General features: G+C 45.1%; 1 protein-coding gene across 2 annotated transcripts; it reads left to right on the forward strand.

Annotated features, from left to right (window-relative positions):
• The first annotated feature begins 16039 nt into the window (after nucleotides 1-16039).
• Nucleotides 16040-25144, forward strand: DBX1 (developing brain homeobox 1). 2 transcript variants are annotated; one of them, XR_005744150.1, is made up of 5 exons: nucleotides 16040-16428; nucleotides 18572-18676; nucleotides 23219-23418; nucleotides 23911-24794; nucleotides 25118-25144. XR_005744150.1 is itself a non-coding variant. In XM_040327908.1 (4 exons), exons 1-4 carry the CDS (start codon nucleotides 16101-16103, stop codon nucleotides 24223-24225), a joined length of 948 nt encoding a protein of 315 aa, XP_040183842.1. In that variant the 5' UTR covers nucleotides 16040-16100; the 3' UTR covers nucleotides 24226-25107. The 2 variants fall into 2 exon arrangements, 1 of the variants encoding a protein (XP_040183842.1); XM_040327908.1 differs by lacking the exon at nucleotides 25118-25144 and having other exon boundaries at nucleotides 23911-25107.
• Nucleotides 25145-25426: the final 282 nt, after the last annotated feature.

Genomic DNA, 25426 nt, shown 5'->3' on the forward strand with positions numbered 1-25426 from the left:
GACCCCATTATATTTCCATCTCTGTCAGTTTATGTCACAGAGGATCAAGTCGCCCCAACCTACACAATTTTTTAGCTTTCTGAGTTGCACCTCGAGTGGGGGGAGGCTCTTTAGTGACGATGACACATGGGTACAACTGGCAGGGCGGACAATGGTCAGGAGCACAGGTCAATCTTCATTAGTCACAGGAATAAGCCTCACAGAAGGGGACTGAGCTCAGACCGAGTAGATGGTGAAGGGACGGCATTGGACACTCTCACTGAAGTCCTTGTCATCTCACCTCCATTGTGCCAGGATGCCCCCCTCTTCCTCCAGGACCCATAGAAGCCACTGCAGACCACGTGTGTCACAGCATGATACCAATGACCCCCAATGACACTGAAGGGCTGAAGCCTACTTCTCTGGGACATCTATCCGTAGACATAAAAGGAGACGGCTATTGGAATCCTCATATCTACTGACCACAAGGTGCTCATTATTGGTCTGTATAGTGCAGGCCCTGAGGACTTTCGGCACTGATGGGCAGAACATTTCATGTGTATTTGATCCACTTATTGTAAAAATAAAATGTAATTGGATTAAAACATAATTGTTTATTTTTACAATATGTGTATTTCAGTATTTATAGGTTTTTGTATTTATGTGGGTTATTTTACTAAATTTTTCAGTAGATAGTGCATGCTAAATGTAATTCTCCTGAGGAAGCTTCTATCCGTGGTGAAACATGTTGAGAATCTTATCAGTCTGCACGTTCTGAAACTGTACTGTATATTTTCTTGATGGATATTATTCTGTAAATTTTTAACTTTTTTTATAAATAAAAATCTTTTTTTATATATTTTGTTTGTTGTAATCTCAGTGTACTGGGACCCCCAAGTCCCGCCTTGCACCCAGGGAAAGCCCTACCATGGGTCCCAGTAGGTCCATTGGATCCAGGCAGCACTTTGAGAGGCGCAGCAAATTGAATCACGGCCGCCTCACCTTCTCTTCTAATTTACCCAGCAAATTGACGACCAAGATTTTTTTTCTCCAGCAGTTTTTTGTGTTATAATGTAAACTGCCCCCCCTTCCCCCCTGTGCTGCTCCGCCTCCCCCTATACTACCCTAGCCTGTCCATATACTACCTTAGCCTGTCCATATACTACCTTAGCCTGTCTATGTACTACCTTATCCTGCCTATATACTACCCTAGCCCAGTGTTTTTCAACTCCAGTCCTCAAGGCACACCAACAGGTCATGTTTTCAGGATTTCCTTTAGATGAAACGACTGTGGTGATTACTAAGGCAGTGAAACTGATCAAATCACCTGTTCAAAATAATAGAAAGCCTGAAAACATGACCTGTTGGTGTGCCTTGAGGACTGGAGTTGAAAAACACTGCCCTAGCCTGTCCATCTACTGCCTTAGCCTGCCACTATACTAAACTAGCCTTTTCTTCATTCTACCCTAGCCTGTCCCTATACTACCCTAGCCTGTCCCTATACTACCCTAGCCTGTCCCTATACTACCCTAGCCTGCCCCTATACTACCCTAGCCTGCCCCTATACTACCCTAGCCCCCCTATACTGCCCTAGCCTGCACCACTACCCTAACCTACCCCTATACTACCCTAGCCTATCCCTATACTACCCTAACCTGGCTATATACTACCCTAGTCTGTCTACATACTACCCTAGCCTGTCTACATACTACCCTAGCCTGTCTACATACTACCCTAGCCTGTCTACATACTACCCTAGCCTGTCTACATACTACCCTAGCCTGTCTACATACTACCCTAGCTTGTCTATATACTACCCTAGTCTGTCCATATTCTACCCTAGTCTGTCCATATTCTACCCTAGTCCAGGGCTGGACTGGGACAGAAATTTGGCCCTGGACTTCATCCAGACTGGCCCACTTTGACAGGTCTCTCCCATGGTGGCCGACAACTCCTGCACCCCCCTGGCCACCCAAGCCCCCTCTCCCCCTTCACTAGCCACTAGCCGTTCTACTTTATTAGAGTAGGATGGCTGGTACTGGTACTCTTATAGGCAGTACCAATGGGGAAGCTAGACATTATTTCACCCGGGGCAAAGAATCAGTTCGGTGCCCCCCCTTATGGGACAAGATTAGGCAGAAACTCCCAGGCCATAGCTGTTGAGTCAGCTGTCTGTCCCCTTCCCCCCATGCTCCTCTGTTGTCCCCCCTGTTCCTCTGGTCCTCCCCCTGCTTCTTTGTTCCCCCCAGGTGAGCGCTGCGGGGAGGGAGAGACAGAGGAGCAGAGGGGGGCAGCAGTCCGCTGTCACTGAAGCCAGCCCACTGAGCCATCGGCCCACCGGGAAACTCCCTGTATTCCCAATGGCCAGTCCATCCCTGCCCTAGTCTGTCCATATTCTACCCTAGTCTGTCCATATTCTACCCTAGCCTGTCCATATTCTACCCTAGCCTGTCCATATTCTACCCTAGCCTGCCCATATTCTACCCTAGCCTGTCTATATTCTACCCTCGCCTGTCTATATTCTACCCTAGCCTGTCCCTATACTACCCTAGCCTGTCCCTATACTACCCTAGCCTGTCCCTATACTACCCTAGCCTGTCCCTATACTGCCCTAGCCTGTCCCTATACTGCCCTAGCCTGTCCCTATACTGCCCTAGCCTGTCCCTATACTGCCCTAGCCTGTCCCTATACTACCCTAGCCTGTCCCTATACTACCCTAGCCTGTCCCTATACTGCCCTAGCCTGTCCCTATACTGCCCTAGCCTATCCCTATACTGCCCTAGCTTGCCCCTATACTACCCTAGCCCACCCCTTGGAATTGAACATAATGATATGTCATATAATTTTGCATATAGACAAGGTGGTGTTGCATGTAAGCCTGACTTCCTGATAAATACAATTTTAGTTTTAATTATCATGATATAAAATAGTGGATACAGTGGCCTTTTGGCATTTTATTATTGGACCCGGGCAGCACAATGTCTTGGGCCGGCCCTGCTTGCACCGCTGCCATGTGTGGGACGCCGGCTTTGCCCCCCCCCCCCCCTGCCCCCCACCTCCCCAAAGCAACTTCTAATTTGAATTAAAGAGAGTTTTAACCAGAAGCTCTTTCTCTAATGTTCTATAAATTGCAGATGGATTATATATTTCTCCTTTCTCTGCGTGTTGAATGGTTAAAGCACCGACACGCAGGATCAGGGGCACAAAAAGCCCCGAATAAAACCCCTGAGCCGGGAGAAAGCTGGTTAATAAGATTTTTCGGGAGGCCCTTTGTGTGTGGAAGTAAAGCGGTGAACCAGCTGAAGGGGACAGTCACTTCATGGATAATAGGATCAGAGCGCCACGCATCGAGCTTACGCACGCTTCGGCCTGGGTGACGGCTGGAGCTCGGGGGGTCACCCCCAAAACCTGCTCACCATACACCACGCTGGCTATTATGGAGGCTCATCATCGCGGCGGCATCAGCGCCGCAGCGCCTGCGTCCCCCGAGCTGTGCTGTACCAGCTAATCCCGGGACTTTTTTTTTTTATTATCGGCCATCGTACATAAATTGTATCTCTTTATACTCAAGAAGAGAAATGTGATCTGTTGTCCTTGGATGTGATGGCTGCCTTATATTTATATAATGTCCTAAGCGCGCCTCATTCAAATTGTGAAGAGGTGGGCGTGTTTTATGCAAATGAATTGTGACCCGATGTGATTGACGTTTTTTACGAACAGCGCATGCGCCGTCCGTGGACAGATCCCAGTGCGCATGCTCCAAATTACACCTATTGGTTTCGATGTGAACGTAAATTATGCCCAGCCCCATTCACGGACGACTTACGCAAGCGACGTAAAAAACTCAAAATTCGACGCGGGACCGATGTCCATACTTAACATTGGCTAGGCCAGCTTTTTGTTGGACTAACTTTACTCCTGAAAACACCTTACGTAAATGGCGTATCTTTACTGCGACGGGCAAGCGTACGTTCGTGAATAGGCGTATCTCGCTGATTTACGCATTCTAGGCGTAAATCGGCGTACACGCCCCCAGCGGCCGGCCGAAATAGACAGCTAAGATACGACGGCGCAGGCTGTCGTATCTTAGCTAGATTTAAGTGTATCTCATATTGAGAATACACTTAAATATACGACGGCGCAGATTCAGAGTTACGACGGCGTATCTACTGATACGCCGGCTTAACTCTTTCTGAATCTAGCTAATATTTTTTTGTCTTTCTTTCTTTCTTTCTTTCTTTCTTTCTTTCTTTCTTTCTTTCTTTTTTCATCTGGTGATCCAGACAGCAAGTCAGATTTTCAACAGAACAAGCTCTGTTGCCGTTTACAGGGATGAGACAAACCATTTAACACTGGCAGGGGTGATTACACTACTGAGCTTTTATTCATGTAAAACCTCAGAGCCGATCCTAGGCGGGGTGCATTGCACCCAGGCGCCTGCAGAGGTGGGGGCGCCGAACATCTAACAGACTCTCTAACAGAAGCCCTCCAAGTCCCAATAAAGTTCTCTGCTTCTCTTCCTGTATTTTGTTTATTGTTAAGACCCCATTCACATCTAGGCGTTTTTACGCCTGTAGCGCTACGCCTCTGCCGCCAGAGGGCTGGAAATACATGTCCCTCTATGGAGATGGTTCACATCTCCACGCCGAACGCCGGACGCCTGTCGCCTGCGGCGTGAAAAAAGGTCCCGGACCTTTTTTTCAGGCGTCTTCGAGCGTTCGGCTAGGAGATGGCAATCATCTCCATAGAGGGGGTCATCTTGGGGCACATCTAGGCGGACAATACCCGCGTTTTGTCGCCGCAAATCGCGGTACAAAACGCCGCTATTTTTACCGCGATTTGCGGTGACAAAACGCCGCGATTTCGTCCGTCTAGATGTGAATGCACCCTAAGAGGTCATGTAAGGATCCCAGATTAATGAAGATTTCATGGGGGAGCATCTCTGTGGTTGAGTCATTGCCATAGAAACATTTGTAAAGGGGAGGAGTTCGTAAAATGACGACGCCCATGTGGGGGCGCCAGAAATATTTCTGCACCCAGGCGCCTGTGACCCTAGGATCGGCCCTGTAAAACCTTTATCCCAAAAGGCGATAAAAAGGGTTCGCTGTAACTGATTATGAAGTATGAGTTGGAGTTTGGCTTCCATCCGTTAGCGGGGGTCTCCAAACCTCCTAAAGGGCCAGTTTTCCGTCCTTCAGACTTTAGGGGGGCCGGACTGTGACTATTGGGAATAGAAAAGGTTGGTGGGAAAAATAACGCCCCATCATTTGTTTCAGTGGGCATAAGTATGCCCATCTTCGGTGTCATTGGCCTAAATTGTGCTCCATTGTTGAGCTGGGTTGCACAAACCCCCCCCCCCCCCCATCCAAAGTGACTCCCATCAGTGTTATTGGGAGGAATAGTGCCCCATTGTTGGTATCAGTGGATGAGATGGCGCCCCATGGGCCAGGTAAAAGCAAGAAAAGGGCCACAGTTTGGGGGCCACTGCGTTAGAGTATCTAAATCTGCTAGTACTTCTAACAGACCGACAATGCTATATGCCAGAGTTTAGAGCAGCCGTCACTAAATGGCGGCCCGCGGTCCGAGTCCGGCCCGGGTGGCGCTTCTGCCCGGACCGCCATTATCATTTTAAATTTCAGCGTTGGTTTGCTGGGGCCGCGGGTTTCCCCAGCAACCAGTGACGCTGAGAGCGGAGAAGACAAGCAGTCACGGGCCGCGAGGTAGGGGCGTGACGTCACGTGCGTGCCCCGCCCCCTGCTGCATGCGGGTCCACTCCTGGCTCTCCTTGCGAGATTGGGGCGTGACGTCACGCGCGCGCCCCGCCCCCCTGCTGCTCGCATTTCCCGGGCTCTCCTTATCGCGCAGCATGCAAGGTATGTGACAAGTTAATTAGTTGTCACGAATGGGCAGATTTGTTTGTAATTGTGCTGTCATTAATGGTCACGCTGATGGGCACCTTTTTTTTATGTTAAGGGGCACTCTGATGGACGAATTTTATTTTAAGGGGCATGCTGATGGGTATATTTTTAATGTGCACACTGATGAGCATATTTTGTTAAGGGGCACACTGATGGACACATTTTGTTGTGCCCATCAGAGTGCCCCTTAACATAAAATATACCCATCAGCGTACCCCTTAAAATAAAATGTGCCCATCAGAGTGCCCATTAACAAAAAATGTTCCCATCAGCATTTCCCTTAACATAAAATAAGGGTCACGCTGATGGGCACCTTTTATGTTAATGGGCACTCTGATGGGCACATTTTATTTTAAGGGGTATGCTGATGGGTATATTTTATGTTAAGGGGCACTCTGATGGGCACAACAAAATGTGTCCATCAGTGTGCCCCTTAACAAAATATGCTCATCAGTGTGCACATTAAAAATATACCCATCAGCATGCCCCTTAAAATAAAATGTGCCCCTCAGAGTACCCCTTAACATAAAAGGTGCCCATCAGCGTGACCCTTATTTTATGTTAAGGGGCATGCTGATGGGAACATTTATTGTTAAGGAGCACTCTGATTGGCATATTTTATTTTAAGAGCAACACTGATGGGCCCTTTTTGTATTAAGGAGCACTCTGATGGGCAGATTTTATGTTAAGGGGCACATTTTCTTGTGCCCATCAGAGTGCCCCTTCATATAAAATGTGCCCATCAGGATGTCCCTTAACATAAAACTTGTCCATTAGAGTGTCCCTTAACATAAAATGTGCCCATCAGTATGACCCTTATTTTATGTTAAGGGACACGCTGATGGGCACATTTTATGTTAAGGGGGACTCTGATGGGGACAGCTGATGTAAAGAGGGACTCTGATGGGAATGCCTGATGTAAATGAGCGCTGTGATGGGGACCCCTAATGTAAAGGGGTGCTGTGATGGGGACCTCTGATTTAAAGGAGTGCTGTGATATGGACACCTGATGTAAAGGAGCTCTGTGATGGGGACCCCTGATGTAAAGGGGCACTGTGATGGGGACCCCTGATTTAAAGGAGTGCTGTGATAGGGACACCTAATGTAAAGGGGCACTGTGATGGGGACACCTGATGTAAAGGGGCACTGTGATGGGGACACCTGATGTAAAGGGGTGCTGTGATGGGGACACCTGATGTAAAGGAGCTCTGTGATGGGAATGCCTGATGTAAATGAGCGCTGTGATGGGGACCCCTAATGTAAAGGGGTGCTGTGATGGGGACCTCTGATTTAAAGGAGTGCTGTGATATGGACACCTGATGTAAAGGGGCACTGTGATGGGGACCCCTGATTTAAAGGAGTGCTGTGATAGGGACACCTAATGTAAAGGGGCACTGTGATATGGACACCTGATGTAAAGGGGCGCTGTGATGGGGACACCTGATGTAAAGGGGCACTGTGATGGGGACACCTGATGTAAAGGGGTGCTGTGATGGGGACACCTGATGTAAAGGGGTGCTGTGATGGGGACACCTGATGTAAAGGAGCTCTGTGATGGGGACACCTGATGTAAAGGGGTGCTGTGATGGGGACACCTGATGTAAAGGGGTGCTGTGATGGGGACACCTGATGTAAAGGGGTGCTGTGATGGGGACACCTGATGTAAAGGGGCACTGTGATGGGGACACCTGATGTAAAGGGGTGCTGTGATGGGGACACCTGATGTAAAGGGGTGCTGTGATGGGGACACCTGATGTAAAGGGGCACTGTGATGGGGACACCTGATGTAAAGGGGTGCTGTGATGGGGACACCTGATGTAAAGGGGTGCTGTGATGGGGACACCTGATGTAAAGGGGTGCTGTGATGGGGACACCTGATGTAAAGGGGTGCTGTGATGGGGACACCCGATGTAAAGGGGCACTGTGATGGGGACACCTGATGTAAAGGGGCACTGTGATGGGGACACCTGGTGTAAAGGAGTGCTGTGATGGGGACCCCTGATGTAAAGGGGCACTGTGATGGGGTCCCCTGATTTAAAGGAGTGCTGTGATAGGGACACCTGATGTAAAGAGGTGCTGTGATGGGGACCCCTGATTTAAAGGAGTGCTGTGATAGGGACACCTGATGTAAAGAGGTGCTGTGATGGGGACCCCTGATTTAAAGGGATGCTGTGATGGGGACACCTGATGTAAAGAGGTGCTGTGATGGGGACCCCTGATTTAAAGGAGTGCTGTGATGGGGACCCCTGATTTAAAGGAGTGCTGTGATAGGGACACCTGATGTAAAGAGGTGCTGTGATGGGGACCCCTGATGTAAAGGGGCACTGTGATGGGGTCCCCTGATTTAAAGGGATGCTGTGATGGGGACCCCTGATTTAAAGGAGTGCTGTGATGGGGACACCTGATGTAAAGGGGTGCTGTGATGGGGACACCTGATGTAAAGGGGCGCTGTGATGGGGGCACCTGATATAAAGGGGCGCTGTGATGGGGAAAAATGGGGACTTGAGATTCGGACCTCGGCCCAAAGAAAATTTTAGTGACCGGACCTCCTTGAATTTTAATTCAAGACCCCTGGTTTAGAGGGTCCGGACTGTAGTCAGTGGGAGTAGAAAATGTCCTGGCGTCCAGAAGGGGTAAACAATGGTATCAGTGGGAGAAATAGTGGCCCATCGTTGGTGTCTTCGGGAGGAATAATGACCCATCATTAGTGTCAGTGAAAGAAATAATAGCCCATTGTTGGTGTCTTAAGGAGGAAAAATGGCCCATCATTTTTAAGGTTAAAAATGACAGTTTATTATATAAAAGGCAAGCATGAATAGCCCATCATTAGTGTCAGTGGAAGAAATAATGGCCCTTCGTTGGTGTCTTAGGGAGAAATAATGGCCCACTGTTGGTGTCAGTGGAAGGAATAATGGCCCATCATTAGTGTCTTTGGGAGAAAAAATAGCCCATCATTGGTGTCAGAGGGAGGAATAGTGCCCCATTGTTGGTGTCAGTGGGAGGAATAGTGGTCCATCGTTGGTGTCAGTGGGAGGAATGATGGCTCATCTTTAGTGTCTTTGGGGAGGAATAGTGGCCCATCGTTGGTGTCTTTGGGGAGGAATAGTGGCCCATCGTTGGTGTCTTTGGGAGAAATAATGGCCCATCCTTGGTGTCTTCAGAAGGAATAGTGGCCCATCGTCGGTCTCTTCAGGAGAAATAATGGCCCATCGTTGGTGTCAGTGGGAGGAATGATGGCTCATCATTAGTGTCTTTGGGGAGGAATAGTGGCCCATCGGTGTCTTTGGGAGAAATAATGGCCCATCCTTGGTGTCTTCAGAAGAAATAGTGGCCCACTGTTGGTGTCTTTGGGAGAAACAATGGCCCATCGTTGGTGTCAGTGGGAGGAATAATGGCCCATCGTTGGTGTCTTCGGGAGAAATAGTGGCCCGCCGTTGGGCCATTATTTCTCCCGAAGACACCAACGATGGGCCATCATTCCTCCCACTGACACCAACAATGGGCCATTTATCCTCCCACTGACACAAACGATGGGCCATTGTTGGTGTCAGTGGGAGAAATAGTGGCCCATTGTTGGTGTCAGTGGCAAGAATAGTGCCCCATCTTTTAGGGTCTTCAGGAGGAATAATGGCCCATTGGTGGTGTCACCGGGAGAAATAGTGCCCTTTTGGATGGTGTCAGTGGGAGGAATGGTGCCCCATTGTTGGTGTCGGTGGATGGAATACTGCTCCAAGGGCCATATAAAGGCAAGCAAAGGGCCGCATCCGGCCCCCGGGCCACAGTTTGAAGACTGCTGCTCAATTTTTTTTTTTTCCCCAAGGCTTTTTCTTTACTTCTGTCGTAGGATAACAACACTTATTCCCTGTACTAATATATATATATATATATATATATGGTGGAGCAGCATTGTCACCCTAGGACAGGACTACAGAATCCCCCCCCTCCTCTTTCTAACATAGGGGGAGGTGTTCTATAGTCCAATATATGCCAACTGTCCCAGAATGAGGGGACAGTCCCGCATTTTAGCCCCCTGTCCAGATGTGTATCCCAGGATCCAGACTCTAATGGATCTCTCTGAGGGGATGATTTGCATATTTTGGGGTAGGTCAAACCAGAAAGTGGGTGGGACCTCCTGGAAGGTGGGTGTGCCAGGTGTCGTCTATGGGGGAGGTGTCAAACATCATGGTAAGTATGCAGTCCTGGGGCGGGGCTAATATGTGCAGCACAGGAAGTTAGGAGCTCACAGGATTTCTGGCAGGATCAACTTTTTTTTTTTGCAAATGTAGAGAGCGGTGATGAATATGTTGAGTCGGTTTGGAGGAAATGTCAGGAAATAGAAAGGGGGGGGGGCAATTCTCCTTCCGCCACTGGTAAATTTAAGCCAGGAACTCTGTGTCGTCTGTAAAATTACAAATCTTTATTGGCTACGTACTAAAACACATTGGTGAGAACTAGCTAACGTGTTTCGGCTGTAACAGCACCATGAGAAAGTCTGTTAAAGCTGAAACGCGTTGGCTTGTTAACAATGTGTTTTAGTACGTAGCCAATAAAGATTTGGGTGTTACAGACGACACCGAGTTGCTGATTTTGTTACGTGTTACACCCTCTTGTTTGGAGTATCTATTATTGCTGGGGGATCTATGGTTGCTGGTGGGGGGATTATTATTGTTGGGGTGGGTCTAATGGTTTTGCTGGGGATATCTATTATTGCTGGTGGATCTATGGTTGCTGTGGGGCTATTATTTTTGGGGTGGGTCTAGTAGTGTTGTTGGGGGTATCTATTATTGCTGGGGATCTATAGTTGTTGGGGTGGGTCTAGTAGTGTTGTTGGGAGTATCTACAGTAAGAGAAAAAGTATTTGATACGCGGCAGATTTTTTTTGTGTTTAACACCCTCTTGCTAGGGGGTGGGTCTAGTAGTGTTGTTGGGGGTATCTGTTATTCCCAGGGGATCTATGGTTTCTGGTGGGGTCTCCTATTGTTGGGGTGGGTCTAGTAGTGTTGCTGTGAGTATCTACAGTAAGAGAAAGGGTATTTGATCCGCTGCTGATTTTTTACACGTAGCACTCTATCTAGTGTGCTAGGCAGTGGGGGCCCCGTCCATTAGGCCCCACCCCCTATCCATGCGTCCGGCCCCCTGATCTACATGCAAGGTGCCAGACGCATGGATTCCAATCAGTTTTTTATGCCTACATATTTCAGATCATGGTAGGTTCCCTTTAAGTCCAATACACCTCCTACAATGTGTGACTGGGATAAAGAGATTATAGTTCCTCAGGGGCGGGGACTTAATGTTAATGGGCAATTGAATTCTGTAAAGTATTGGAGCCCTGTACATGGAGGATCTTCTGCTATGGCATACGATCGGACAGTCAGCTCCTTTCTGACCTCCGCCAGGTAGCACTGTTTTTTTTTTGGGGGGGGGGGGGCGGGGGGGTCTGTCAGGTTGGCTGTATGGGGCCCTGTGGTTGTATGGGGCCCCGTGGTTTCTAACAGCCCTATGTGTTAAAAAAATAAAAATCGCAAAGAGGCGATCGAATACCACCAAAAGGAAATCTATATTTGTGGGGGGGAAAAAAGAACGTCACTTTTGTTTGGGAGCCACGTCGCACGACCGCGCAATTGTCAGTTAAAATGACGCAGTGCCGAATTGCGGAAAAAAAATGGCCTGGTCATGAAGGGGGGGGGGGTAAATCTTTTGGAGCTGAAGTAGTTAATGTGACACGCAGGAGCACAATTGAGGACACCCCCCCATGTGCTACAAACATTGAGCAGCCCAAACGTGTCGTAGAACCTCCTCTACCTTTTCGGGCTGTTGCGTTTCACGTGTTTTTTTTTTTTTTTTTAAGCGCGTATTTTGACACGGGGCAGGAAAATCGTGTCCAAGGCACCAGGAACAATAAATGCCGACGCACTTTTTTTAATGCGTTGGAAATGTTGCGCAATTTGCATGCGTTCAGAGAACGCTAAGCTGCGAAGGCGCACAAAATCTGGGTTCACGCGTGTGCGGGGTGGAGATGTGCGCATAATCAAGCACGTTCCCGACCCGCACACGTAAAGCGCCGCTCTTCAGCAGACATGCAGGGGGTGGCTTTAATTCGTGGAAACTTCTTTCCCCGCGTTTCTCACGGGTACAGCAGCCTAATGGGCTACTTATATCTGTGCGCATGCGTGTGCAAATGAGCCTTACACATATATGAACCTAAGCGCTGAGCTTCGCCCATTCTCATGCGTTTGTTGCGTGTTTCTCCACGTGGGAAAATGCATGTCTGGGGTGTCAAATGAATGGCAGTGCAAGCGTGACGCAATTTTTCTTTTTCTTTTTGTTTTGTTTTTCACGCTTGCGATTTTGCACACTCAGAGGTGAATGGGGCTTAAAATCTGCAAATTTAAAAAATATTGAAAATGATATTCTAGCATTCAAATTTCCTTCAATCCCCTTCTAGCTGCATTCACACCTGAGCTTTTTTTTACGCGTGTAATGCAAGATTTTTGGCGCAGTTTTTAATATGCGTTTTTTTTTTTACACAGCATTTTTGGCGCAGTTTTTATTAGCCAGTAGAGAAAACGATTATATTTTGCATCATTTGCTGCTAGGTTTTTCAGCTTTTTAATCTTTTATTTCTCTTTTTTTTTATTATTATTATTGATGATAATAATAATAAAATTATTATTATTATTATTATTATTATTATCATTATTATCATCATTATTATTATTATTACCATCCATTTCTTTCTTTGGGTTTTCGGTTAATATTTGATTGTGTTGTTGTTGTTGTTACTACTACTATTATTATTATTATTATTATTTTATTTTTGTTAGGGTGCTAATACTACTACTACTTCTAATAATAAATGAATAAACACATTTTAAAATGATTGCACAAATAAAAATAATCATAAATACTCTGTAATAACCCATAACCTTAACTCCTAATTCTTCAACAAATAAAAAAATAATAATAAACATCCTAACATAATAACTATTATTTATACTGATATTTTTTTTTTTTTTTTTAAGATTAGGGGCTAATTATTATTATTATTATTATTTTTTATTATTATTACATATTATACATTTTTCTTCTTATTTTTTAGTTATTTATTTTTGTTCGGGTGTTAACACTACTACTACTACTACTAATACTTATAATACTTATAATATTAAATGAATAAACACATTTTAAATAAATGTATAAATAAAAATAATCATGAATCAATAAATGAATACCCTGTAATAATTAAGTATTTAACCCCTAACCTTAACGGTTAAGGTTAGGGGTTAAATACTTATTACAGGGTATTCATTTATTGATTCATGATTATTTTTATTTATACATTTATTTAAAATGTGTTTATTCATTTAATATTATAAGTATTAGTAGTAGTAGTGTTAACACCCGAACAAAAATAAATAACTAAAAAATAATAAAATACATTTATAATATGTAATAATAATAAAAAATTATAATAATTAGCCCCTAATCTTAAAAAAAATATTAAAAATGTTTTATTAATATAAATAATAGTTATTATGTTAGGATGTTTTATTATTATTTTTTTTTAATTTGTTGAAGGGTTATGGGGTTAAGGCTTAACCCCATAACCCTTCAACAAATAAAAAAATAATAATGATATAATAATAATTAAACCCCCTAACCCTAACAGAAAATGTATTATTATTATTAATAAAGATTTTCAATGTTTTATTTTAATTATAATTTTTTGTATTATTATTATTATTGCATATTATATATTTTATTAAAATCGCTACAAAACACATGACAGTGCACTAACTTCGGCCAAATCGGCCAAATCGCGCTTTTATTAATTACTATTTTCTTTGAGCAGGAAATTGCAACAAAACGTGCAACAGCGCACAAAATCGCGCTTTTAATAATAAATACAATTTTAAAAAAAAAAAAATTATTTGAGCAGGAAATCGCAACAAAACACGCAACAGTGCACAAAATTGGCCAAATCGCGCTTTTAATAATAATTACTTTATTTTATTTAAGTAGGAAATCGCAACAAAACGCATGACAGCACTCAAAATTGCCCAAATCGTGCATTTAATAATTCACCATTTTTTTTCGAGCAGGAAATCATAACAAAACGTGTGACAGTGCACAAAATTGCCCAAGTCGCGCTTTTATTAATAAATACTATTTTTTTTATTATTTAAGCAGGAAACCGCAACAAAATGCTCGACTTTTTTTTTTTAGCAGGGTATCGCAACAAAACATTCACAGAATTGGCCAAATCACGCTTTTAATAATAAATACCATATTTTTTTTTTAGTAGGAAATCGCAACAAAACGCATGACGGCACTCAAAATTGCCCAAATCGAGCTTTTAATATTTTTTTTATTTATTTTTTTAGCAGGAAATCACAACAAAACGCGCAACAAAATTGCCCAAGTCGCGCTTAATAATAACTATTTTTTTTTTTATTATTTGAGCAGGAAATCGCAACAAAACGTGCGACAGTGCACAACATTGCCCAAATCGCGCTGTTAATCATTTACAATTTTTTTTGAGCAGGAAATCGCAACAAAACGTGCGACAATGCACAAAATTGGCCAAATGGCACTTTTAATAATAATTACTATTTTTTTTTTATTATTTGAGCAGGAAATCGCAACAAAACGCACATATAATACTTATTTTTGAGCAGGAAACCGCCACAAAATGCGCGAAAGTGCACAAAATTGCCCAAATCACGCTTTTAATAATAATAATTACTATGTTTTTTTTTTAAGCATGAAATAGAATCAAAATGCGCAACAGTGCACAAAATTGCCCAAATCGTGCTTTTAATAATAATTTAAAAAACATTTTTTGTATTATTTGAACAGGAAATCGCAACAAAACGCGCTTTTAATAATGAACATTTTTTTTTGAGCAGGGAATCGCAACAAAACATGCGCAGAATTGGCCAAATCGCGCTTTAAATAATAATTACAATTTTGTTTTTCAAATTTTTATTATTCGCGCTTTTCATAATAATTTCAAATTTTTTTTTTTCCCCAAAAATATTTAAGCATGAAATCGAATCCAAACGCGCAACGGTGCACAAAATTGCCGAAATCGCGCTTTTAATAATTACTATTTTTTTCAAAATTTTTTTTTTTATTTAAGCATGAAATCGAATCAAAACGGTGCACAAAATTGGCCAAATTGCGCTTTAAATAATAATAATTACTATCTTTTTTTTTTATTATTATTTGAGCAGGAAATGGCAAAACAAACATAATTTTTTTTATGAGCAGGAAGTTGCAACAAAAATGCGCGCGAGCGCACAAAATTGCCCAAATCACGCTTTAAATAATAATAATTACTATCTTTTTTTTTATTATTATTTGAGCAGGAAATGGCAAAACAAAACTCGCAAAAAAAAAGAAAAAAGTGCAAGTCGCGCCTTCTTATTAAGTTTTGTGGGAAAAAAAACTCGCCAAAAGCACGCAAATCTGCCCAATTAAAGCTACAAAAAAAAAAGCTCCAGAACTTTTTTTTTTTTTTTTGGAGATTCAGGTGATCGGAGTGACTCGGAGTCTCCATAGAGGATAATTGATTTTTTATTTTTTTGCTGCTCCGGCGTTTTGGAATTTTCGATGGGAATGGCGCAGTTTTTTTTTTTATGCCGGAGAGACGTTGACCCGGCTCTGAGCCCCCCCCAGTCTCCTCCGGTATGAATATTAAATTTATTTTCTCACCTCGGCGGGGGGGCAACAAATAAATTTAGTGGTGTCTTTAAATCATCCCTTTTCTCTTCTATGAGGCTGAGATGTCATTGGAAAGTTTCTTAAATAGGCATTTAATTAGCCCGTGTGTTAGCGCAGAACAAAACCCCCGCTGGGCGGCTATAGAGGAGGGGGGGTGGGGGGGGTTCAGCATGCTCAGTCTATGGCTACAGGTCCATTGTTGCCGGCCCACAGTGGATTGCTTACTTATGGGGCCTAATCCAATCATAAATTGCCCCTGTGCACCAATCAGGGAGGGCCGAGGTCCCCATGAATGAAAGTGAAGTGGGGGATTTTGCTGAAGGTCTATTGTTGGAACTGTCACATGTGAAAGGACCTGAAGCCCCCGGGCCCTATAAAAGGCACCTTCCGGGGGAGCGGCGCAGAGATCCCACAGAAGAAGAAGAAGAGAGACTCACAACAACAAGTTCATCTTTTAGCCAGAAAGGAGTTTGGAAGATGATGTTCCCGAGTCTCCTCGCGCCTACGGCCGTCTACCCCAACCTCCTGCGCCCCACGCCGACCCTCACCCTGCCCCAGAGCCTCCTGTCCACCCACTCCAGCTTCCTGGTGGAGGACCTCCTCAGGATCACCCGACCCTCCGCCGGATACTTACCCAGGGCTATCCCCCCTCCCAGCATCTCTCCTCCGACCCCCGAGACCCCCAACAGCCTGGCGGACACCTCCGAGCTCCTGGTCTCCAGGCACAACTCCAACTGCGGCAACGGCGCCGCCTTCCTGAAGTTTGGCGTCAACGCCATCCTGTCCAACTCCACGCCCAGAACAGGTGAGCGGCTCATGGCTCTCTTTTTATGTCCTGGGGGGTACGGGGGGGGGGTCCATTAATTACACCTCATGGGGCAATAATGGGGTGACTGTGCCAAACGCTTGGTCACATGATGGGGCAAAAGTAGCGAATCGGGACGGGAAATGTCACCAAACTTTTTATCGCTCTTCCTAGAAACTTTAGCACTGTCCTGATTTTACAGCCGGGTGTTTTCAGGCTAGATCAGGAATATATGGGATCAGGAATATATGGTATCAGGAATATATTGGATCAGGAATGTATGGGATCAGGAATATATGGGATCAGGAATATATTGGGATCAGGAATATATTGGATCAGGAATATATTGGATCAGGAATATATGGGATCAGGAATATATTGGATCAGGAATATATGGGATCAGGAATATATGGGATCAGGAATATATTGGGATCAGGAATATATTGGGATCAGGAATATATTGGGATCAGGAATATATGGGATCAGGAATGTATTGGATCAGGAATATATGGGATCAGGAATATATGGGATCAGGAATATATGGGATCAGGAATGTATGGGATCAGGAATGTATGGGATCAGGAATGTATGGGATCAGGAATGTATGGGATCAGGAATATATGGGATCAGGAATATATGGGATCAGGAATATATTGGATCATGGGATCAGGAATATATTTTATATAACATTTTGTATATATTTTTGATATTTTAAATCTGCTAGGGGAACGCGCATGCGCACAAGGATAAGGATCTTTCAATTCCGTCATGTGACCATCGTTTTTTAATCTGATTGGCCCTTGGCTGAAAAATACCTGTCACTGTGAACCTGAGGATCCTTATCTTGGGGTGTATTTTTTATAGATAGATAGATAGATAGATAGATAGATAGAACACAGTCCTCTTAATAATCACGTGGGGGGGGGGGGGGTGCCATTTAAATCAGTAGGCACTCTGTTGGCAGCCGCAGTTCTGAATGGCAAAGCCAAACCCTGGGCTGGCATATAACCATCCCATTGGTCCCATTAAGAAGCTACAAGAAGGGGTGGGCAAAGGGGAACGGCTGCCCTGGGCACTGTAGTATCATGTGAGGTGGAGGGGCACCACGAGAAGATTGGGGGGGGGGGTTTGGGCTGAGAAGGGGAATTGGGGGGGGGGGGGGTTATGTCAGGGGTGAGAATCGTTCTAGGAAGGCAAATTTGGGTTTGAGTGTTGATTTTGGGGGGGAGAAGAATTGTGCTAGGGGGGGGGGGGGGCATTTGTGCTCTAAAAGTAGATGGGAAATATTTTCTTTGTGGGGGGGGGGGGATTTGTGCTAGTAGGGGTGATTGGGGGGGGGGTACTTGTGATGGAAGGGGGGGGCATTAGAGTGAGAAGAGAGGATCTTGTGCTAGGAGGGGAATTTTTTTTGGGGGGGGGGTGGATTTCTGCTAGTAGGGATGATTGTGGGGGGGGGTACTTGTGATGGAAGTAGGGCATTGGAGTGAGGAGGGGAGTATTGTGTGCTAGAAGGAGGATTTTCTTTGGGCTAGTAGGGATGATTGGGGGTTATTTGTGCTGGAAGGGGGGATTTGGAGTAAGAAGTGAGGATTCATGCTAGGAGGGGGATTTTTTTCTTTGGGGGGGATTTGTGCTAGTAAGGATGATTGAGGGGGGGTACTTGTGATGGAAGGGGTGAGGAGAGAAGATCTTGAGTTAGTAGGGGATTTTTTTTGAAGGGGGGGGGGATTTGTGCTAGTAGGGATGATTGGGGGGGTACTTCCGATTGAGGGGGGTGTTGGTGTGAGAAGAGAGGGGGGGATTTTCGCTGGCACATAATGCTCATATGTCTTCGGGGGGGGGGGGGGGCATTTGGCATGTTCGCCCTGGGTCCTAGGTGACCTTGCCCTGGCTACAATGGTGCATTATGGGATTTCAGCATGACCTCTAAGGCTGGGGTGTCGGGAATGCGTTGGCGCACGGTTGCGTTTGTAGAATTCCCGGTGTCCGTGTGAACCCGTCCGTTCCTCGCCGCGGCTCCACTTCTAAAGTTGTATTTTCATGGAAAATAATAAAATTGGGGTCCCGAGGGTCCCGACGTTTTTCCGCCTCTTTTTGTCTTTTTGTCCCTCCGGGTCGCTTACGTTTTGGTTTGTCTTCGCAGATTCCTCGCAGACGTTGCTCTCCGCAGCCCCCCCAAAGACCACCTTCTCTCTGCCGTACTTTGACGCCTCCTTCCAGCCGTTCCTCAGATCCTCCTACTTCCCAGGTAAGTGCCTCCTTGGAAGCTCTCCGTGTCTCGTGCCTCCTTGCCCCCCCCCCCCCACCCCTCATTTCTCAGTTGCCCCCCCACGTTGCAGAATCGGTCTCGCTAATTTGAAGCCCCATTGATCCCTGGCAGTGACTGCTGACATTGTACAGCTCTCCCCTGCTCCACAAATTAGCCCGACTTGTCAGGCTGAAAATCTGAGGCGTTCCTCCCCCCCCCTCCTTCTCTCACAGGGAGCCCCTGCGGCCCCCCGTTCATGGGCCGGCTTTTTTCCCACAGAGCCAGCGAGCTCTGACAATGCTCGGGAGCAGCGTGACCAATCGGCTAGCTTGCCTCCATCCCTGCCACACACAGAGCCGTGATCGACACTCACCAGCCAAGCCGGCTCATTCAGAGTCCGGGGTCAGCCAGCGGCGCCCTATTTTTTACAAGCCCCCCCTGCGCTTCTCCTTGTGAGAGGTGTCCGCAGGCGGCGGCGGCCCAGAAATCGGCGCAGCGAATGTCACCCGTTCCAATTAGAGAGTGATGGATGGCGGAGACGCCACCTCTACGCGTAGCGCTCTCCTGCGTCCAATCAGGGCAGCGATAGCGTCGGGCAAGTAGAGGGGAAGAAACGCGATGATGAATTCCTTCCTTCGCCACGAAGGGGAACCTCACACTAAAGAAACAGAAAAAGCTGAAAAAAATGTTAAATCTAAAAATAAATATACATATAAATATAAAAAATAAATGTAAAAATAAATATAAAAAGTAAATGTAAATATAAAAATAAATATAAAAAATAAATGTAAATATAAAAAATAAATGTAAATATAAAAAATAAATGTAAATATAAAAAATAAATGTAAAAATAAATATAAAAAGTAAATGTAAATATAAAAATAAATATAAAAAATAAATGTAAATATAAAAAATAAATGTAAATATAAAAAATGTAAAAATAAATATAAAAAATAAATGTAAAAATAAATGTATAAAATAAATGTAAATGTAAATATAAAAAATAAATGTAAATGTAAATATAAAAAATTAATCTAAAAATAAATATAAAAAATAAATGTAAATATAAAAAATAAATGTAAATATAAAAAATAAATGTAAAAATAAATATAAAAAATAAATGCCCCTACAGGTCATGTTTTCAGGATTTCCCTCAGATAAAATGGCTGTGGTAATTACTAAGGCAGTGAAACTCATCAAGTCACCTGTGCACAATAATGGAAAGCCTGAAAACATGACCTGTAGGGGGCATCTTGGGGACTGGAGTTGATAAACACTGATATAGAGGATCGATTCCTGTCAGTGGGGGGTGATTTACTAAAACTGGAGAATGCTGTATTTTGTGCGGCTTCCATATTTTATGCAACATTGTAACTGTGGGATCTCTTTTTAAGTGCCGGTTCACATCTACGCGGCTTCAAAGTTGCGCGACTTTGACAGCCGACATCCTGCTTGACTTCATTGCGGCTTCACTAAGGCCCCTTTCACACTGGGGAGGTGCAGTGGCGGTAAATCGCCGCTGTTTTAGCCGCGGTTTCCCATTGCTTTCAATGGGCAGGAGCGGTGGAGGTGCAGTAAACGCACCGCTCCAAAGATGCTGCTAGCAGGACTTTTGGAGCGGTCCTGCTAGCGCACCGCTCCAGTGTGAAAGCCCCCTTGAGTCGCACCAATTAGAACGTTAATGGGGTTGCGACTGATCATGCGACTTGAAACTTTCAAGGTGCAGCAGGGTAAACCGAGACTAAAGGCAAGGACCGATGTCAATGTATGGAAAGCATGGCGTGACAGTTGTGTCCAGATCTGGAAATGACATTCATATAGTTAAAACAAACGAGGATAAATAAAAACAAGTAAAGCAGGACGAGGGGTTTAATTTAAATTGACAGTTGAATCCAACCAGATTTGGAAACGACAGTCACATGGATAAAACAAACGAGAATAAATTAAAATAAATAAACCAGGATGAGGTTCCGGATTAAAAAAAAAAAAAAAAAAGTGACATTTGTGTCCAATGAGATTTAGAATGGGAAGTCACATGGATAAAACAAACACAAATACATAAAAATAAGTAAAGCAGGACGAGGGACTTTATTTATTTCTTAAAGTGACAGTTGAGTCCAACAAGATTTGAAAATGACAGTTGCATAGATAAAATAAAGATCCTTCTCTTTGTGTAAAAACTTACAACATTCCAGGTCTCTGATACATTGTAAGTTTATAACACTCCTTGTAACATTTTAGCCCCCCCCCCCCCCATGCTGTTGCACTTCAGTATACGTTTAGAGCTCTAGTGTTACATTGTTATATTGTTATAATGTTACATTGTTTCTAATGTTATAATGTTACATTGTTATGTTACTTTATTACAAGGAGCGTTATAACAATGTATCACCAGAACACTTGTTGCTGTGAAAATCGCACTTCTCCTCATCTCAGGCAGTGGCCGAGCGTTCTAATAGAACCCAATGGCGGCCGCAGTGAATGACCCCCCCCCCCCTCCTCCCCTCTCCATCATCTGTATTCAGCTGATGGCCTCTCCATATACTCGGCTGTTTAGTTGGAAAGTGTCACTCCATTGTCCCCTCTGGGTATTTAGGCTTTAGCTGCCTGTCCCCGGCCTTTTCTCTGCTACTTCATTACAAGACAATTACCGAGCACGCTTCATTAGAAGCTCTGTTCTCTATAGAGGAGCCCCCCCTCCCCCCTCCTCCTCCATCCAGGGCCAGGCAGAGTTCTAATTAGCTCAGCTATTATCTGCTCCGCATTCCTGGAGAGCCTCTGCCCCGGAGATGAGCTCCCTTCAGTTCTAGGCGGAGGCCGGTTGCAAAAGATCCACAAAGTCGCGCACCGGCTTTAAGGGGTAGATGTATTTTGGAAGGTTTCCCCTCTATTCCTGTTCTGGTGACAACTCTGAGTTTTTGGGTTTACCGCGATCTTCATACCGCTGGCCGATGGTGACCAGGACAAACCGGGGAGGGATCGACCCAGAGGGCACTTTACTAAAACCGCGAGAGTGAAAAATCTGGCGCAGCTCTGCATGGGAGCCAATCGGCCTCTAACTTAAAACCGGGGGTTCACCCTAAAAAAACATTTTTTTTTTCCTAGCATGCCATCAAGCATACTAGCGCGATCTACAGTACGCCTTTATTTTATTTTTTGGCACCGTACTCACAGTTTACCGCCGTAATGAAGTTTCTATGATAACATCAAGCATACTAGCGCGAGCTACAGTATGCCTTTCTTTTATTTTTTGGCGCCGTACTCACAGTTTACCACCGTAATGAAGTTTCAGACTCCCCGCGGGGAATGGGCGTTCCTATGCACAGGGAAGATGATTGACGGCCGGCTATGGCGCGCCACGCTTCCCGAAGATGGCCAAAATAGGACTTGCCTCTTCACGGCGCCTGCGCAGTCAGCTCCGATGTCTGTGCGCAGGCACCGTATAGCGCCGTGAAGAGGCAAGTCCTATTTCGGCTATCTTCGGGAAGCGTGACGCGACATAGCCGGCCGTCAATCATCTTCCCTGTGCATAGGAACGCCCATTCCCTGTGGGGAGTCTGAAACTTCATTACGCCAGTAAACTGTGAGTACGGCGCAAAAAAAAAAAAGAAAGGCATACTGTAGCTCGCGCTAGTATGCTTGATGTTATCATAGAAACTTGTTTTTTAGGGTGAAACACCGCTTTAAGCTTGGACAATAAAACCTGGAAGCTGGTTGGTTTCTATGTAGGGTCGCGCCAAATTTTGGAATCCATTCTGTAAGAGAATGTATAAAACAATTCAAATAAACCCGACATCAATCGATACACAAAGCAAAGTGTTCTCTGTGTATTGATTTGTCTCTCAGATCTGCATTACCTAAGAATACACCTGGGTGGTTATATTACATATCCTTATCACATTCTGGGCACTCGCTTGAGGGACAGTTTGCTGGACAGCTTCTTCCTGTTCCGTTCAACCCCACTGACCTCAAAAAAATAAAATAAAAAAATGGACGGGGCTTCTAACCCTTCATCACTCTCTCCAAAACCAAAAATGGTGGCTTCTGATTGACTTCAATTGGCCGCAATGTCGCTCATCATCTTTTGGCGGAAAAGCCAACGCCTACAATTGCATTAGAATCTGCTACCTCCTGCCGGTATGTTTGGGTTTGCTTGTGGACCAGCTGCAAAGCCAACATAACCCCCCCCCCCCCATGTTCTGCTACCTCCTGCCGGTATGTTTGGGTTTGCTAGTTGACTTGTGGACCAGCTGCAAAGCCAACATACCCCTCCCCCCCAATTTCTGCTACCTCCTGCCGGTATGTTTGGGTTTGCTAGTTGACTTGTGGACCAGCTGCAAAGCCAACATACCCCCCCCCCCCCGCCCATATACTGCTGATCGATTGGTTATTATCATCTGCAGGTTGAAGGGACTTCTGGAGCTCGCCATAACCCCAAGAAATACCCAACCGCACAAATCTTTTATATGTCGTCATGGTTTTTCTTCTGACTAGAACCCTCCAAGTAACGTACTTTTTTTTTTTTTTTTTTCCTTTCTCCAGCTTCTTCGGTAATCCCCATGCCGGGAACGTTCTCGTGGCCCCTGGCAGCTCGTGGAAAGCCCCGCAGGGGGATGCTCCGGAGAGCCGTCTTCTCCGACGTCCAGCGCAAAGCTCTGGAGAAAATGTTCCAGAAACAGAAGTACATCAGCAAGCCGGACAGGAAGAAGCTGGCCGGCAAACTGGGCCTTAAGGACTCTCAGGTGAGCAGTCCGAATTATTTATTTAATTGTCAATGGGGGGGAGGGGTGGAGCCTCAACGGGTGTAAGGGATTTATTAAGTAAGATCTTTAGGGTCCTAAAAATGTAGGGGGCTGTTGGCCAGTTGACACTCTGTCTATGAAATGCAGGTGGTAAGAGCTCAAGGACCACTCGCAAATAAAATGTGGCCTAATGGGGAGGGGGGGAGGGGAGGGGATAGTGATCGGACACCCCAAATTATGACTAAAGCTAAATTCTGAGCGCTCTTTATTCAGTTGGGTTGCATGTGCCCAACCATTATCCATGGCCAACTCTACCCCCAGGGTCATTCTGAAGGCCCGTAGAGAACTTGCCTGCTCATTACTGGGAGTATTTACTAATATTTTTTTAAATTGATAATAAAGGGTTATTATTGATCCCCCAATTCTCCCAGCTCTAATCTGCAGGACTGACCTACAACTCCCAGACTGACTTTTCCTTTTTCTTCTTTTAAGGTGAAAATTTGGTTCCAGAACAGAAGGATGAAATGGAGGAACTCCAAAGAGAGGGAACTTTTGTCGGCCGGTGGGTGCAGAGAGCAGACTCTGCCCACCAAGTTTAACCCCAACCCCGACCTCAGCGATGTGCGAAAGAAGACCTTAAAAGGAGAGGATGACGGCCTCCTGCCTTATCAGCGCACAGAGCTCCACCTAGAGGTGGAAACGCGACTTCCCTCCTCACCTTATCACTCCAGCAGCCACAGCAAAAACTCAGACTTGTCGGAGTCGGACTCTGATGTGGACCCAGAGGATGAGATCACGGTCTCCTAAAGGGTCCATTTATTAATCCACAAAGACTTTGCAATGTTGTAAAAAATATATATATAAATGTTATTAAGGAATTGGAGAGGTGTCTCGGTGATGTGCTCCCTTCTGTCTGCTAGAGTGAAAGTATAGATAGGATTCTGGGATCTCCAGCTATTGTGGGATCCTAATGTCTTCTACTGGTGTAGGGATCCTGGGTTCTCCAACATCAATATCGAACTTGGCTTCTCCATCTTCAGTTTCGATCCCAGGTTCTCCCACTGGTCCAGGGATTTTGAGTTCTTCAATTGGTCCAGGGATCCTAGGTTCATCCACTGTAGTTTGGATCCTAGGTTCTCCAACCGGTTCAGGGATACTACTTTCTCCAACTATAGTTTGGATCTTGGGTTCTACAACTTTAGTTTGGATCCTGGGTTGTCCCACTGATTCAAGGATCCTGGGTTCTTCAACTGTAGTTTGAATCCTAGGTTCTCCGACTGGTTCAGAGATCCTAGGTTCTCCGACTGGTTCAGAGATCCTAGGTTCTCCGACTGGTTCAGAGATCCTAGGTTCTCCGACTGGTTCAGAGATCCTAGGTTCTCCGACTGGTTCAGGGGATCTCAGGTTCTCCAACTGTAGTTTGGATATAGGTTCTCCAACTGGTTCAGGGATCCTAGGTTCTCCAACTTTAGTTTGGATCTTGGGTTCTACAACTTTAGTTTGGATGCTGGGTTGTCCCACTGATTCAAGGATCTTGGGTTCTCCAAATGATTCAAGGATCCTGGGTTCGCCAACTGGTAAAGGGATCCCAGGTTCTCCAACTGTAGTTGGATCCTAGGTTCTCCAACTGGTTCAGGGATTTTGGGTTCTCCAACCGGTTCAGGGTTCCTAGGTTCTCCAACTGGTTCAGAGATCCTAGGTTCTCCGACTGGTTCAGAGATCCTAGGTTCTCCAACCGGTTCAGGGATCCCAGGTTCTCCAACTGTAGTTTGGATCCTAGGTTCTACAACTGGTTCAGGGATCCCAGGTTCTCCAACTGTAGTTTGGATCCTAGGTTCTCCAACCAGTTCAGGGATTCTAGGTTCTCCAACTATAGTTTGGATCTTGGGTTCTGCAAATTTTAGTTCACCAAATGATTCAAGGATCCTGTCCTTCAACTGTTTTGGAGATCCTGGGTTCTCCAGCTGTCTCATGGATCCTGAGTTATCCACCTGTAATTTTAAATCCA

This window comes from Rana temporaria, chromosome 11 (genome assembly GCF_905171775.1).
Source record: "Rana temporaria chromosome 11, aRanTem1.1, whole genome shotgun sequence".
NCBI classification, from domain to species: domain Eukaryota; kingdom Metazoa; phylum Chordata; class Amphibia; order Anura; family Ranidae; genus Rana; species Rana temporaria.